Raw genomic sequence first — 17755 nt, forward strand, 5'->3', positions numbered from 1 at the left:
TCGACATTTTTTATTTCTTTATGGAAACGACTTTCGAGACCTATTGCATTTCGTCAAGACATTTTATCTTTATCGGAAGGAAATAAAGTGATATTTTCGATGATAAAATTTGATAACTTATCCATAACACGGTTGAGTTATGTGTCCATATACATGATTTTATTTAATTGATGTGACGAGAATTTTTAAGATGAATTACCCAGATATAGTTATAAATTAAACCCCCCCCCCCTTTTTTTTTGCTTGTATTTCAGCAATTTTTCATGTTGGCCTTTTCTATGCCCTCAGTTCTGCCGTAACTTACAATGCCTTTTTCCCATTTAATTCCATCCACCAAAAGGTTAGACTCTTTCACATGCCATAAGTAAATATCACCACGTATTATGAATGCTAATATGAACATCTGTGAAGACTCTCTCTCTCTCTCTCTCTCTCTCTCTCTCTCTCTCTCTCTCTCTCTCTCATGAAGGATTCTAGTTATTATCATATCTGACACTTTTACTACAGCCTTTTTTTAGTCCTATGTAGCAAGAGACTGCACTGACGTAGGCCTAAAGATCTTAAAAGAAAACACAAAATGAAGGTGATGAATCGAAAAGAAATACAGAATACACCTGTAAATGGAAACGACACTTTCAAGTAAACTGTCGAATGGGTGAACCTAAATGATAATTATAATAACTTTTTGCAGAGGGAACTATAGGCCTATCAAACTCTAATCAATGAAAAGGAACGTGAAAAAAAGATGTCCTTCGTAGGAGACATAGTCAACAGTTCGAGCCATCATTGTTAGAGAAGAGATCATATTCGAAGACGTATCTAGACGTACCAAGCATTAATGAAGGAAGACGAGGAGGGAAAATAATGAGGGACCTTCCAGACGACACAGCAAATGTTCGTCGAGCAAAATGTTAAGCGGGGTTTACACGGCCGAGCAGCTCGTCGAGCCCGGTTGTCGAACCTACTTGTAGAACGGCTCGAAGAGCTTTCAGACAGTACATCGAGCCTCAGTGTGCCTCGTGCTAAAACAACGTCAACATGTCTCTCGACCAGGACGATTTGATAGCCATTGCTTAAGCAGTGGCACTAAGAAGGAAAAAAAATCAAGAGAGAAATTTTCATATACCAACTTGCTTGTTGCTTTAAAATTAGAGCCAGATGACTGGCGCAATTATTTGCGTATGGATGAAGACACGTACATTGATCTACTGAATCGTGTCAGCCCTTTCATTACTTATGAAAATAAAACTATGAGGAAGGCCATAACTCCACATGAAAGACTGAGTGTCCGCTATTCCCTTGTTTCTGGCTACTTTATTGGAATACTCTTTTGATTTAACTTTCCATAAAGCTGGATGAGCTCGATATGCATGTATGAAATCAAGTACGACTTCCTTCTCATTCTTACTTTCACTAATGGCAGCCATTATTCATTTCTTTGATGATGTTTCCTCTAGCAGGTTTGAATAACAACTGAGGTTCGATGCTCGACACCTGTTCACACGTTCACACCGTTCGTCAAACAATGCTCACAAAAGTCAAGATGAGCCTGACTTTCATCGAGCCGTTCTACGAGCGCGCTCGACAACCAAATAGCCCGTTTACACGCTCGAACATCAATTCAAACACAGGGTTGTCGAGCCAGGCTCTACGAGCTGCTCGCCCGTGTAAACCCCGCTTAAAATTCCCCAAATTCAACCCAAATTCCCCATTTCCTCATCATGAACCCAAATTCTCCAAATCTGAGGAAAATTCCCCATATCTGGGGAAAATTCCCAATATCTGGCAACATTGGACTCTGGAAGGTTCTTAAGATTTCAAAATGCCTGGACGGGATTACGGCAAGTTGGCAACACTAACCATGTTCCGTCGAACATATTCGTGGTGCGAATCTCCAACCCTTCGTAGTAGCACGTGGGAGCACCATTATACGTGGCTCGAACTATAGCGGCGAATTCGCTGAAGGTCAGTTGAATCAGCTTGCAATTTGGAGCATCGATTACTTTGGTGTATTTTTCTCCTGCCAAAGAAAGAAGCGAAGATATGCTTCAGAAATTCAAACTTACAGCGAATGTTTTTATGATAAACAGACTAGCTTAAGTCTCTCTTTTTAGTTTATACATAAAAGATTTATTGCATTTTAATATCGTTACTGTTCTTAAGATATTTTATTTTAGTTGTTCATTTCTTCGCTTGTGTCCCTTCCTCACTGGGCTATTTCTCCTTTTTGGACCTATTGGGCTTATAGCATCCAGCTTTTTCAAGTAGGGTTGTAGCTAAGCCAATAATGATAATAATGAAAGCGAGATGATTTTACCTGGAGGTGTTGTTGATGGGTAATTGGGGCTTGTCACTGTTCCGGGTGAAGTGATGGTCTCGGTGAAAGTTGACAGGTTCACATCTGAAGGGATGAAATCGATAAATTTGAGAGAGAGAGAGAGAGAGAGAGAGAGAGAGACTCTTGAAATAACTAGAAATTAGATTTAAAGTTTAATTAAATTCAATTGAACTTAATGTGATTGTTTATTATTTATGGAAAAAAAGACAATTATTAACAGGCAAGTGTTTTACCAAAATATTTCAATTTTGACTTTCAGATCAATTGATTTTAGGTTACAAACTTTGCTATTCAAATGATGCGGATAATATAAAAATTTTCATTAAAAAGGAGGTGGTCATCCCCAAGTAAAGACAGTGGCCTCTTTATTTTATGTTAGTGTGGGACTTGGATAAAATGATATATGAACCAACGGATTGGGTAAAATTCTCTCATTATTTACATGCCAAACTTGCCTTTAATTAATCTAGAGGCATATATAATTTATTAGATTTAAGGATTGATTTATGTGGGACAGGCTGTTGAATGTATTAAGATTATGTATAGCGTGGAGAATTATTGCTCTTATGTGAATGTCGGGCTAATATGTGGAAATGGCATAATGAATTATTACACATCGGTCTAGAGATTCCGCTGATTAAGGCTGGCATTTAAAAAAAAATTTTCATTACGACATGCCACGAAACCAAACTGACTAACAACCTCGTATCTCCCTGGAATATATATATATATATATATATATATATATATATATATATATATATATATATATATATATATATATATATTCCTTGATTTCACAAATACAAGTTTATCATTTTGAACGAGAGACTTTTGCACTTCCGAACAGGGCTCTAAATGAGCCGAGTTTGGAGTAGCCAGAAAACGAATGAAAATGAAAAGAGGAGGAAAATTTCACCCACCACAAGATTGACCAGGTCGAATGTGATCAGTCTGAACTGTTCAACATTCCAATTAGGTCATTGCTACAAAATGCTACAATCTTACCATTATGCCCTTTATTCAGCGTCTCACAGTTTGTGCCAGAGGTCCCCTCGTGACAGACGCAGCTACAAGTCTTGCCCATGTATCCATAATTCTGGCAAGGATCAGTGGCTAGGGAGCAGGTGGCCAAATTCTTGCTTATGCAGTTGTACATCCTGTTGGCCATCAACTTGTCCATATGGGAAAGTCCAGCTCTCTGACCAATGACACCTTGGTACAGAGGGTTCAAAGTGGCAATGGTGATCTGGCCGCTGCTCGTGAAAGCCTGGTGATTGTAAACGGGAAAGGTACGAGATTAGTCGGGTGAAAAATGGTCTTTGTGAATTATTCAGTAAATTAGTATATGCGACCTGCCAAAAATTATGATTAAACATAATTTACACGCATGCATACACAGATTCAACCCTTCCCAACCCCTCTCACCAGAGTGTGACTACTCCCTCTCCTGGTTTACCCAAGGGGGGGGAGTAGCCATACGGGCAGGAAAGATATATATATATATATATATATATATATATATATATATATATATATATGATGACAAACTACTATGTATGACATTTATAGACTATGAGAAAGCTTTTGATTCTGTTAAACTTCAGCAGTAATGAAAGCCCTTCAAAGACGAGTAGATGAACCTTATATTAGAACACTTGCAGATATCCTAAAACTACATATAGTGAGAAAATTTCAACTGAGAAAGGAGTTATGCAGGGAGACCTGCCTCTCCTAAATTATTTCCAGATTGCCTAGAAGTTCTTAAGAATTTAAATTGTGAAAATGTAGGAACTTAACATTAATGAGGAATACCTTAAAAACTTGAGATTTGCAAATGACATACTTTTATTTAGTGAATCACGGGAGAAATTGCTAAAGACAACTGAAGATTTGAATAGAGAAAGCAGAAATGAAGAATTGAAAAGTTAAATTGTGCATCAGAAACTTGGACGGCGTCCATGACCTTAGATGTAGGTATGCCAGAAAGGAAGAGAAGACGATGGCGTAGAAAGACCATAGACAGACGCAAGTGGAGGGACATTGCCTGAGGCCTTTGTTCTGTAGTGGACAAGTAATTACTATATATATATATATATATATATATATATATATATATATATATATATATGTATATATATATATTATATACACATATATATATAATATATATATTATATATATATACATATATATATATATATATATATATATATATATATATATATATATATATTGCCAGACACTTGTTCTTTATTATATAGGGGAAATGAAGTTGCGTATTGATTAGTGCCAAAATTGCAAGGCACCAAACATTAAAATTAGTTACGTACCTCATCTTTGGAAAATTTCCTCCCACGATACACCCCATAACTATTAAAGTTTAACACCATTACCATCCTCTAATTTTGACACAAAGAATACTCATTAGTGAAGGAAGCTCTGTTAATAATTACCCTTTCGTTGTAATGCAAGTCGGAGTTGTAGTCGTAAGGGACACTATAATTGTTATCTGTAGCTTTGTTGAAGTTATTTATCGTGGAGGAGATTATGTTGTCCGTGTTGATGTGCACGTAGTCGTCCCTGTCTGATCTGGACTGCTCGTGAAAGAAGCCGATGGCGTGGCCGATTTCGTGAACTAAACTTCCGAACTGCAATATGGAAATTCATTTAAGATTAGACTGTTGTTTGATACTTTGTTTTTAAAGGTGAACCTCTTGGCGTTCTCCTTTAATCTCCTTTTAAACAAGTTGAAGGTTAGAACATAGATGAAGATAGTGGTTACATTTCTTAGCTTTTGTTTGTGGCTTCGTGAAATGAAGATATTTAAAAAAAATTACAAATTAGATTTGCCTTTTAGAGGTTAACGATGATATATACCATACAAGATTTTTGTAGGGGTGTTGGAGTGGATTTGTTATCTGAAAAACATATGTCTTGAGAGATTATATCTTTATATGTTTTTATTTTTATTAAATGGAATTAACGTATACTATATTTTAAAATAATAGATGCACTCAAGAAATATATTTCTGCTTTTGAATGAGATAAGCCAAAATGTATTTTATGCCACAACTAGTGTTGCTATTAAATACAGCTTCTTAAATTAGAGGATTAATAATAAGTCAGCTGAACAGATGACTGGTGTGGTGAGGTGGGATAGAAATAGATGGAACGAGTGGAATCCAGCTGCCGACCCTGCAATACAGTAGGATTAATTAGGTCGAAAGAAGAAAAAAAAAAAGAAGAGAATGGTTATGAATTTCCGAAGTCTGTTCTGTTCCATGGACAAATGTGGGCCTATCAATATTCTTTTTCGAAATTTGAAATTGGTATGGTTCAGTCCATTATTAGGCCTACTATTCATGACATAGTACATTATTATAATTATTATTATTAGCTAAGCTACAACCCTAGTTGGAAAAGCAGGATACTATAAGCCCAGGGGCTCCAACAGGGAAAATAGCTCATTCAGGAAAGGAAACAAGGAAAAATAGAAAATTTTAAGATCAATAACATTAAAATAAACTATTAAAACTTTGACAAAACAAGAGGAAGAGAAATTCGATAGAATAGTGTGCCCAAGTGTACCCTCAAGCAAGAGAACTCTAACCCAAGACAGTGGAAGGCCATGGTACAGAGGATATGGCACTACCCAAGACTAGAGAACAGTGGTTTGATTTTGGAGTGTCCCGCCTTTCTGATCGGCCTTTCTTTTTCACGCCCCTTTAGCCTTATATCACAGGCAGAAAATATAAATGAAACGAGCGAAAACTAGTGATGAAAATTTTTTTTTAAAAGTATTGTCATCTCGTTAGTTTATTAATACTCTATTGGCTTATTTTTTCGTATTCTTAGATTATTTTAGTTCTTACAGAAATAAAAAGAAGCCATGAAAGTCGATTAGAAAAAAAAGATTTTTTTTTTTCCATTCGTCAAGCAAAAGAATAACTACAGTTCGTTAGCAAAATTTCACACTGAAAACCTGAAATCCGAACGCTGCTCAGTGATGCTGTAAAAATACGTAAATAATAAATAATAAACAATATTCCAAAAATGACTTAAAGCCCTAGACTTATAATCTACTGGTGACAACCATTGGAAGCTCCGCTTTCTCCCATCTTTTCTATCTTTGGAACACTTTTATCCTTTCCATTAATAGTTTTATAACTTCAAAAGTTCGAAGTTGCAGCAAATGTTTTTATGGTGAACAGGCTGACATGTCTTTTTATAGTTTAGGCTGTGTATGACATATCTGTTTTGATGTTACTGTTTTTAAAATATTTTGTTGATCATTTTTTCTCATTGTTTACTTATTTCCTTTCCTCACTGGGCTATTTTTTCCTATTGGAGCCATTGGGCGGTTAGCATCTTGATTTTCCAACTAGGATTGTAGCTTAGCTAAGAATGATAATAATGATAATGATAATAATAATAACAATAATAATAATAATATGGTATTCATTCATTATAGCCTACCTTGGGTAGAACCAGGCACTGCATTTCCTACCCCAAACGGTCTTTATTGGAAGCATCCCTGTCTAGCGTTCGCTGGACTTGGGTTCGAGTCGTGCTCAAACTCGTTAGTTTCTTTGTCTACAACCTCACCATCCTTGTGAGCTAAGAAATGGGGTTTTGCGGGAGCCTATAGGTCTACCTGCTGAATCATTAGCAGCCATTGCCTGGCCCTTCCTGGTCCTATACTTGGCTTGAGAGGGGCTTGGGCAAGCTTATAGGTCTGCCTGCTGAGCCATCAGCAGCCATTGCCTACCCTCCCTAGTCCTAGCCTGGGTGAAGAGGCGTCTTTGGTGTTAATTATATGTAGAGGTTGGTTAGTGTCTAGGGCATTTTCCTGCTAGCTAGGGAAATGTCGTTGTCCCTTGCCTCTGCCATTCATGAGTGGCCGTTAAACCTTTAAATAGTAAAACAAAGGAAGGAACTTACGGACTCTTCGCACCATACGGGAACGTTAATGGGCTGGCCCGTAGTGAAGACCTTCCCGACATACGAGTTGCAAGCTGATGCGTGGCGCTGGAAGAATATGTGGGGTCCGCTGTAGGTGTTGTCCTCTAAGGGGAATTTCAGGCACGTGTGTTCGACCCAGTGAGCCACGGCTGCGTTCACTGCATCTTTGCTTACCAATTCTGTAAGGAAATGTGGTGGAAAATTAGAATGTTTTGGTCGTAGGAATACATATTTCATGTAACGTACTGCAGCCTCGCGTTCTGCTGCCTTAGTTTTAACTTTCTTATATAGCTCAATTATCTTAGGAGGTTATATATAGTATGTCGTAAAGAACCTTTCCTAGTACTTAGTTTCCTATCGAAATTTCAAAACGTGTAGTCAGTTAGACTTTATTTGCCTATTTTCCCTGTTGGAGCCCCTGGGCTTATAACATCCTGCTTTTCCAATTAGGGTTGTAGCTTGGCATGTGATAATGATAATAATGATAATAATATTCTGTGTGAAATATATTCCATCCAATTATCATAACCTACACCTGTAAAGTAATATCAGATGAGTGCGAGCATAAATTTCCAATTAAATTCTTGATGTTTAAAATGTTAAATACATCCTCAAAAATTCAAATCTTTTATTGTGATTTATCGTTGGCGTCAGTTTCGGTGAAATGAGGGCTACGTTATATGGCGTTGCCTGATGTATAACTACTCGGTCTCTCGGGTATGGCGAGAAGCAGTAGTCATACCCTTTTACCTCAAATGGAAAGAGGGAAGGGGTGGGATGGATTGAATCTGTGTGTTTGCTTGTGTGTGTGCGCGCGTGTACGTATGTGCATGTCTATCTAAATATTTAGCCGTCATTTTTGAGGGGTCACGTACACTAATTCAAAATAATGAATGCGAGCATAGATTTTCAATAAAACCGCGGACCTTATTATTATTATTATTATTACAAGCTAAGCTACAACCCTAGTGAGAATAGTGAGATGTTATAAGCCCAAGGGCTCCAACAGAGAAAAACAACCTAGATAGGAAATGAAATAAAGAAATATATTAAACTACAAGATATGTAATGAACAATCAAAATGAAATATTTTAAGAACAGTAACAATATTGAAATAGATCTTTCAAATAATAAACTAAAAAAAAAATAAACAAGAAGAGAAATAAGATAAAAATGTTTTGTTTTCTTTCAATTCTCAAGTTGTGTAATATCGCTATTTAATCTACACTGAATAAGTATTGTTTTTGTTAGCTGTTTCGATTAGGACCTAATTTATCACACCCTTTTTTTCTACTCGAATTAAGTATTGTTTTTCTTTTTTGTTTTCAATTACGGCCTAACTCCTCACACCCTTTTTGCTTTCTTTGAAATAACAAGAGCTTTAGTCTTATGCCTTAGACATATTTATAGCATTTTTGACGGAGGGTGGTAGACTTGAGTTATTGGCAGGTAAGGAATTAAAAATCCCATAAGTTTTTTTTTTTTTTTTTTTTTTTTTTTTTTTTTTTTTTTTTGAATCGACAAGGCCTTTACATTTTTTTTTAATTTAATTTATTGGAGGGCAAGTCCATAACCTACTACTGTCGATCCATCTGTCAATCCATCTATCAATTATAATATATATATATATATATGTATGTATGCTATATATATATATATATATATATATATACTGTATATGCATAAATATATATATATATATATATATATATATATATATATATATATATATACATACATATATATATATATATATATATAAATATATATATATATGCATATATATGTATATTTATATATATACATATATGTAAATATGTATATATGTATGTGTGTGTATATATATATATATATATATATATATATATATATATATATATATATATATATTATGCATATATGTGTAATTTATTTGTTCAGCCAAAACTTAATAATGTTTACAGTGCTCCCTTTCTTTCTCTTGGAGTGTTGGACACATGGGTTGTGTGAACACCCATGTATGATTAACATCTATTCAGCCTTAATGTGGAATAACAAAACACTCTCAAGCTGGATCTAATCATTTGAACTTTTCAAACAAGTTGCTCAGGTTATAATTGAGGATTGTGAATTGCTAACGTAAAGGCCGCTCATGAATGGCAGATGCAAGGGACAGTGCCATTGCCATATCAAGCAGGTCAATACCCAAGAGACTGACCATATATACATATGATTAGCACCCAAGCCCCCTCTCCACCCAAGTTAGAACCAAGAAGGGCCTGGCAATGGCTGCTGATGACTCAGCAGGTAGACCTATAGGCTCCCCCAAAACCCCATCCTCAGCTCACAGGGATGGTGAGGTTGCAGCGACCAAAGAAACTAACGAGTTTGAGAGGGATTCGAACCCCAGTTTGGCGTTCACCACATCGGCCACCACAACCTAAGAGATATTTCAAAGAACGATGATCAGTCCTCACTATCATTCACGCCAAGATTTTATAATCCTTCTTCTACGATTCTAGAGTCCCTCATCTCTTCCCCTGCTTCCTTAGTCACGTAACATTTTATGAAATGGTTTTGTAGTCACTTGGGAAGTATAAGGGAACTTTTCATGCAATAACACGGCTCTATTGTAACAGCTATAACTAGCATGACATCCTAACCATTAAAAAAAAAAAAAAAATTGTCTAATGCCTCTCATTTTTATGGTAATTTTTGGTGTAGTTAATATTGGTTAGTATTGGAATTTGGCGTATTTTTACTTATTTATTTCCATCATTCGAACGTATTCTAATTTTTCAAGAAAAAAAAAATTATGATTGTATTTCTTCAATATTTGTACAGAGGTGATCTTATTGTTACCTATAGCTCGTAGTATGCGAAGGAAAATATTCAAACAGCAAATTGTCCGAGACGAAGTTTTTTTTTTTTTTTTTTTTTTTTTTTTTTTTTTTTTTTTTTTTTTTTTTTACGTTAACCTTTCCTAGATTTACACAGTATTCGGAAGTCTAGACTGTAACTAACTGGAGAGTGGATTTAAGATTTAATCAATCCCATATTTTATCCAATTTGATCGGTTATTATTTTAGTTGACTGCCATTAACTAAGCTAAAAAAAAAAAAAAAAAAAAAAAATAACGCCTCCTAAGTTCCATAAGAAAAAGGTGGTTTTTAATGAATAAAAAATCAGATCTATTGTGTCTTAACTCCATATTATTATTCCTTGCTAAGCTACAACCCTAGTTGGAAAAGCAAGATGCTATAAACCCGACGGCCCCAACAGGGAAAATAGGCCAGTGAGGAAAGGAAACAAGGAAAAATAAAATATTTTAAAAACAGTAACAACATTAAAATAAATATTTCCTATATAAACTTTCTCCCATTTTTAGTCTAACCTCACCCATCGCTTTCTTCTCTCCCCCCCCCCCTTCCCCATCCCCCAGTCACACCACATCACTGAAAGACCTTCCCGGCCCCAACGCCTGGTCATATAGCTAAAATGTATCAATCGAATTCCAAAAGTTACTCGTAATTCTATATGGGATTAACTGTTATTTCAACACGCTATACCTGTAGTTTTAGATCGAATATGTGCATTTGCCATTAATTCTATCTCTGGTTTTTAGTAATTCTAACTAGATTAACTTGTAATTCCTACGTTGGTTAACTGTAATTTCAACGCCAGTCACATGTTATTCTTGTTCAGTTTATCTGTAACCTCAGTTCTGGTTACATGCAATTACCTATAATTTCAATGGGGGTAAACATGTAATTTTAGTAGCTGTTAATTGTAATTCGAGCTGGTAATTTCCCTTTGAGAAAATATGGAATTTTCCTAATGAAAGTTTTAACTTTGGCTTAATAATTTCTCACTTTCTTATTGCTAATCGAGTATAAGTCGAATGTCTCTATCAGCCTTTTCTCCTTCTTGTAATGAATTATATTATTTTATCCCGTCATTTTCTTCTTTTTATTAACGATTATTTCTTACACGAATGTGTGTTTTATTCTTATATTTTTATCCAAGTAATTTTGACATTCCATGTGTCACGCTCTTCTGTTGTCTCGAATATATCGAAAATCCACGCAGTGTTGGTCTCCAATATATTGAAAATTGATGCAGTTTTGGTCTCCAATGTATTGAAAATACATACAGTTTTGGTCTCCAATATAGTGTAAATCCATATTATTTTGGTGTCCAATATATTGAAAATCCAAGCAGTTTTGGCCTCCAATATATTGAAAATCCAGCAGATTTGGTCTTCAATATATTGAAAATCTATGTAGATTTGTTCTCCAATATATTGAAGATCTATGCAGATTTGGTCTCCAATATATTGAAAATCCATGCAGTGTTGGTCTCCAATATATTGAAAATGGACGCAGTTTTGGTCTCCAATATATTGAAAATACATGCAGGTTTGGTCTCCAATATACTGAAAATCCATGTCGATTTGGCCTCCAATGTATTGAAAATCCATGTCGATTTGGTCTCCAATATATTGAAAATCGATGCCGTTTTGGTCTCCAATATATTGAAAATACGTGCAGTTTTGGTCTCCAATATACTGAAAATCCATGAAGATTTGGTTTCCAATATATTGAAAATCCGTGTAGTTTTTGTTTCCAATATATTGAAAATTCACGATGTGTTGGCCTCCAATATATAGAAAATCCATGCAGTTTTAGTCTCCACTATATTAAAAATCCATGTAGTTTTCATTTCCAATATATTGAAAATCCATGCAGTTTTGGTCTCCAATATATCTAAAATCCATACAGTTTTGGTCTCCATTATAGTTAAAATGCATGCAGTGTTGGTCGCCAATATATTGAAAATCCAAGCAGTTTTGGTCTCCAATTTATTGAAAATCGATGCAGATTTGATCTCCAATATATTGAAAGTACATGCAGTTTTGATCTCCAATATATTGAAAATCCGTGCAGTTTTGGTCTCAAATATATCTAAAATCCATACAGTTTTGGTCTCCATTATAGTTAAAATGCATGCAGTGTTGGTCTCCTTTATATTGAAAATCCATGCAGTTTTGATCTTCAATATATTGAAAATACATGCTGTTTTCATCTCCAATATATCGAAAATCCATGCAGTTTTGATCTCCAATGTATTGAAAATCCATGCAGTTTTGATCTTCAATATATTGAAAATACATGCTGTTTTCATCTCCAATATATCGGAAATCCATGCAGTTTTGATCTCCAATGTATTGAAAATCCATGCAGTTTTGATCTTCAATATATTGAAAATACATGCTGTTTTCATCTCCAATATATCGAAAATCCATGCAGTTTTGATCTCCAATGTATTGAAAATCCATGCAGTTTTTATCTCCAATATATTGAAAATCCATGCAGTTTTGTTTATCCCCATAATGAAAACCTGCATAATTCTGGCCTTCCTGAAAACCTATGAATTTTTGGGGTCTTATACTGAAAAGTTACGCAATTTAGGCTTTCCTTATATTGAAAATCCATTATTTTTCGGTCTCCTATTTGCTAAAAACCATCGCTTGTCAATCCTCCATTATATTGAAAAAAATTAATAAAAATTTGGTATCCCTTATATTGAAATCCACGGCATTTAGTTCCCTCTTATATTGAAAATCTACTGCATTTTTGTACTCCCATTTGTTAAGATTGACCTTGTGATAAATAACTGCATATCTATTCATCGTCGAACTACAAGACCACTTCAGTCACTTTTTATAGGGAGAGATTTTAGTATCCGGTTAATGTATTAGATTTTCTTGTATCGATAGATAGTCATTTCAGCTCTTCTTCATAATCGATAAAAACACCTCGCTTTAATAAAGAATCATGTGAGTTTATTTCAGCTTATTGTTCACTATACGGTTACTTGATAGTTTTAATCCTGTTTGCGCCAAATATTTGTCTAATTTTTTTATTGTTTCACATTTTTCTGAGTGAAATGAAACTATAAGAGAGATTACTCGAGTGCCATATGTGGATGAGATCATGGTGAGGGGTAGATGGAGATGGTTTGGGCATGCTCTTCGCACTCTCTAAGAGACTAGTTCACCAAATGTTCAACTGGGCTCTACAAGGCACAAAAAGAGTTGGAAGACCCAGACCTACATGGCTGAGGACTATGAAGCGTGAAGTAGGAGATATTGAATGGAAAAGATAGAGACGACTGGCGAAATGTAATCGAGGCCCTTTGCGTCAGTAGGCGTGTTAGGAGATAATGGCAAAATTATCAATAATTTTATCAAAGATTTGCCTAATTGCACTAACCAAAGACCTAGCTCCCCTTTTTTAACCCAGACTGAAAGTATACTAGATAAAAAGAGGTGGTTGGAAAGATTATAAATAATAACAAGTAATAGAGGAAACGAGTGAAGAGCAAAGCTTGGATAAATGCTTCAGGCAATGTTCGGTCTCGCTCTATGACGAGCCATGGAATATGAAATACTAGTACAGTATACGCAACCTGTCAAAAAGTCTCCTCATAGCTTATATATGACAGAACTATTTTAACGTTATTACTGAACTTAAAATATTTCATATTAATATTTAGATAAATATGCAAGCACACAGATTCAACACGTCCCACCCTCTCCCCCTTCCTAACTACAACATTGCAGTTGTGGTTTCCGAGTGTACCTCTCGGGGTACCACCCACTTACCAGAGTAGGACTGCTCTCTCACCCCATACCCAAGGGACAGAGAGAGGTCGAGTGTTTATACGTCTGGTAATGCTGCTCAGCGTGACCGGAAATTATATATATATATATATATATATATATATATATATCTATATGTATATACATATATATATGTATATATATATATTTATATATATATGTGTGTGTGTGTATATATACTTATATATGTATGTATATATACATATATATATATATATATATATATATATATATATATATATATACATATGTATATATATATATATGTGTGTGTATACACACATATATATATATATATATATATATATATATATATATATATATATGTATATATATATGTATATATACACACATATATATATGTATGTATATATATATATGTATATATATATATATATATATATATATATATATATATATATATATATATATATACCACATAGCCATTAATAAAGAGAGGTGCCGATATTGGTAGTGATTACCAACTCCTCTTTTCCAAACAAAAATTGAAAATGAAAGCACTCAAAAAATGTAGATAGAATACTTAGGTGTGATACAACTAAGCTTCTAGAAGATGAGCACAGAGAAATCTTTGCAATCGATTTGTTGTCTTAGAGACTTTAAGAGACGAAGAGCAGACAATTAACGATGAAGGGTGTAATATTAAGGACATATATCAGTCAGGTGGTAGGGAAGTTTTGGGACACGCAGTTACAAGGTGGAAGCCATGGATATCAAATAATACTTGGGATACTATAAAAAGCAGACAAAGACAGAAATTGATTGTTGAAAGTTTTCGAGGAAGTAATGATAATTACAAGGTAGAGCATGCTAAGTATTCCAGTATTGACAGTGAAGTCAAAAGAAAAGCCAGGAATGACTGGACAGAATATTTAGACAGGAAAGCAGATGATGCTGACAAAGCTATGAATTCGGGGAGTGGCCATGATGTAAGAATTGCTCACAGATTTGTTAATAAAATCTCTACTGGGGCAAAGAAGAAAAGCATATACCCATCAAAAAGAGAGATGGCTCTGTTATAACAACAGAAGATGAAGGAAAGCAGCGTGGGAGTGAACACTTTTAGTTAGGTTATGAATTGGAGGAATGAAGGGAATAATTTGATTGATATACCTGGAGCTGAGTAAGACCTTGATGTACCCATAAATGAATTCAGTATTTTTGAAGTCGAAGCTATCACTAAAAATCTCAAGAGATGAAAAGCCCCTGGATACGATGGAATAACTGCTGAGATGATATTGGCCGAAAATATAGTGACTTCCAGAATACTTACTGTGCAAGATTATTTTGTAGAATGTGGCATGAAGAGGCAAAACCAGAGGAATATGGGCCAGGAGTTTTGGTGAAAATGACGAAAAAAGAGATCTGACTGATTGCAATGATTACAAAGGCATCACACTTACGTCAGTTGTCATGAAAATATATAGTATGCTCATTGTAAAGTGATGAAAGAAAGAGTGATGAAAAGCTGAAAGATGAACAAGCAGGATTTAGAAAAGGTAGAAGTGGTACTGATCAAACTTGCAATATAAGACCTGTGGTACAACAATGTGTAGAATATAGAAATCCACTTTTGGTGGCATTTGTGGACTATGAAAAAGCCTTTGATAGTGTGCACCGGCTAATTTTGGGGAAAATCCTTCGTTAATAAGGCGCTCCTCTTAAATATGTAAATTTGATTAAGTCTGTGCATGAGCATAGCAAGTGCAAAGCTAATTTTAGTGGAGTCCTGTCAAATAAATTTCCAGTGAACACTGGAGTACTCCAAGGAAATGTGTTGTCATCTATGTTGTTTATCCTCCTCATGGATTTTGTAATGCATAGATCAGTTGGGGATGGTGGAGAAGGATTGGACTGGATTGGTAACGGAATTAGCTGACCTGGAGTATGCTAATGACGCTGTCCTTATTAGCAGAGCACCGCAGGACTTGCAAGGTTTGCTTACCAGAATGCATGAAAAATAACGTGAGGTTGGGCTCAAGGTATATAGAAGAGATGATGAGAACGGAATATGCAATAGAAGATGAAATATCATTGGAATGAGAAAGGATTAATGAGGTGGAATCATTTAAATATTTAGGAACTATGATCTCTAATACAGGATCTTTAGAATTTGAGTTTGATGAAAGATTGAAAAAAGCAAATCGGACAATGGCTTGGTTAAGTAAACTTTGGAAATCAAATCGCCTGAATTACATATAAAATCAGGGTATATACCAGTTTAGTGAGATATGTGTTACTGTATGGACATAAGTCATGGTATGACAATTAAACAGTATCCAACTGACTTTTGTAGATCTGAGAACAAAGCCCTCAGAAGAATATTGGGAGTTAGATGGCAGGACAGGATTAGAAATGAAACTATAAGAGAGATTACTCGAGTGCCATATGTAGATGAGATCAGGGTGAGGGGCAGATGGAGATGGTTTGGGCATGCTCTTCGCACTCCCCAAGAGAGATTAGTTCACCAAATTTTCAACGGGGGTCCACAAGGCACTAGAAGAGTTGGAAGACCCAGGCCTACAGGGCTGCGGACTATTAAGCGTGAAATAGAAGATTAATAAAGTATTGATTTAAAAGCTCAAGATGGAGACGACTGGCGAAATCTAACCGAGGCCCTTTGCGTCAATAGGCGTAGGAGGAGATGATGAGGCTCTCTCTCTCTCTCTCTCTCTCTCTCTCTCTCTCTCTCTCTCTCTCTCTCTCTCTCTCTCTCTCTCTCTCTTTATATATATATATATATATATATATATATACATACATACATATATATATATATATATATATATATATATATATATATATATATATATATATATATATATATATATATATATATATATATATATATATATAAACTAGACACTTGTTCTATTATACGAGAGAGAGAGAGAGAGAGAGAGAGAGAGAGAGAGAGAGAGAGAGAGAGAGAGAGAGAGAGAGAGAATATCTTTTATATTTTTAACATACGAAGTAGGTGATGTTTATTCAATGCCCCAAACACGACATTTGTTAATGATTTTGACGTATCAATGAATAAAGCATTACTTGAAAGTCTCATTAATTGGGTAACGTGGCCTAATTAACGATAATTACAAAAACGTCTCGGTGAGTTTTTCTTTCTTGTTAATCAGTGTCCAAAGGTAAGAAGTATCGTAGATATGCATATAATTCCCACTTAAATATTGTAACGGTTGCATATACTGAGGCCTTTTATGCTATTGTGCTTTCTAGAGTATAGCAAGTAATGGAATTATTATTATTATTATTATTATTATTATTATTTGCTAAGCTCCAACCCTAGATGGAAAAGCAGGATGCTATAAGCCCAGGGGCTCCAACAGGGAAAATAGCCCAGTGAGGAAAGGAAACAAGGAAATAAGAGAAGTAATTAACATTTAAAATAAACTATTTTAAGAAAATTAACAACAATTAAAATAGATATTTCATATGTACATTATAAAAACTTAAACAAAATAAGAGGACAAATAAGATAGAATAGGGGAAATAATGAATTATGAAAAAATTTGGATCGTAAATCCAATTAATGGATGATAAATACAAACGGTGCATTATGAATACAAATAATGAATGAAAAATCTTCAAAATGTAACTTTTTTTATTGTTTGTATTTGTGCTCTTCAGTATTTTACTTTGCACAGTTTGCTGCAGGGAGAACCTAGAAGATTTTGACTATTCTGGTTGATTCATATTTCTGCCTGTATATTAGTCTATCGCCCTTGCCAGTCGTGGAAATAAGTTTGCTT

General features: G+C 34.8%; 1 protein-coding gene and 1 long non-coding RNA gene across 2 annotated transcripts in view; one reads left to right on the forward strand and one right to left on the reverse strand.

Moving 5' to 3' along the window:
* The window catches only part of LOC137621660 (uncharacterized), a 354990-nt gene that overhangs the window by 201683 nt on the left and 135552 nt on the right, over positions 1-17755 (forward strand). The gene's annotated exons all lie outside the window — the stretch shown is intronic.
* LOC137621657 (protein SpAN-like) overlaps positions 1-17755 on the reverse strand; it is a 53959-nt gene that overhangs the window by 9410 nt on the left and 26794 nt on the right. The window contains exons 4-8 of the mRNA XM_068352145.1: positions 7283-7482; positions 4795-4989; positions 3347-3608; positions 2318-2401; positions 1861-2020 (exon numbers count right to left, since the gene is read on the reverse strand). Of these exons, the coding sequence (XP_068208246.1) occupies positions 1861-2020; positions 2318-2401; positions 3347-3608; positions 4795-4989; positions 7283-7482 (901 nt within the window). The remainder of the gene's footprint in view (positions 1-1860; positions 2021-2317; positions 2402-3346; positions 3609-4794; positions 4990-7282; positions 7483-17755) is intronic.

This window comes from Palaemon carinicauda, chromosome 28, assembly GCF_036898095.1.
Source record: "Palaemon carinicauda isolate YSFRI2023 chromosome 28, ASM3689809v2, whole genome shotgun sequence".
NCBI classification, from domain to species: Eukaryota; Metazoa; Arthropoda; class Malacostraca; order Decapoda; family Palaemonidae; genus Palaemon; species Palaemon carinicauda.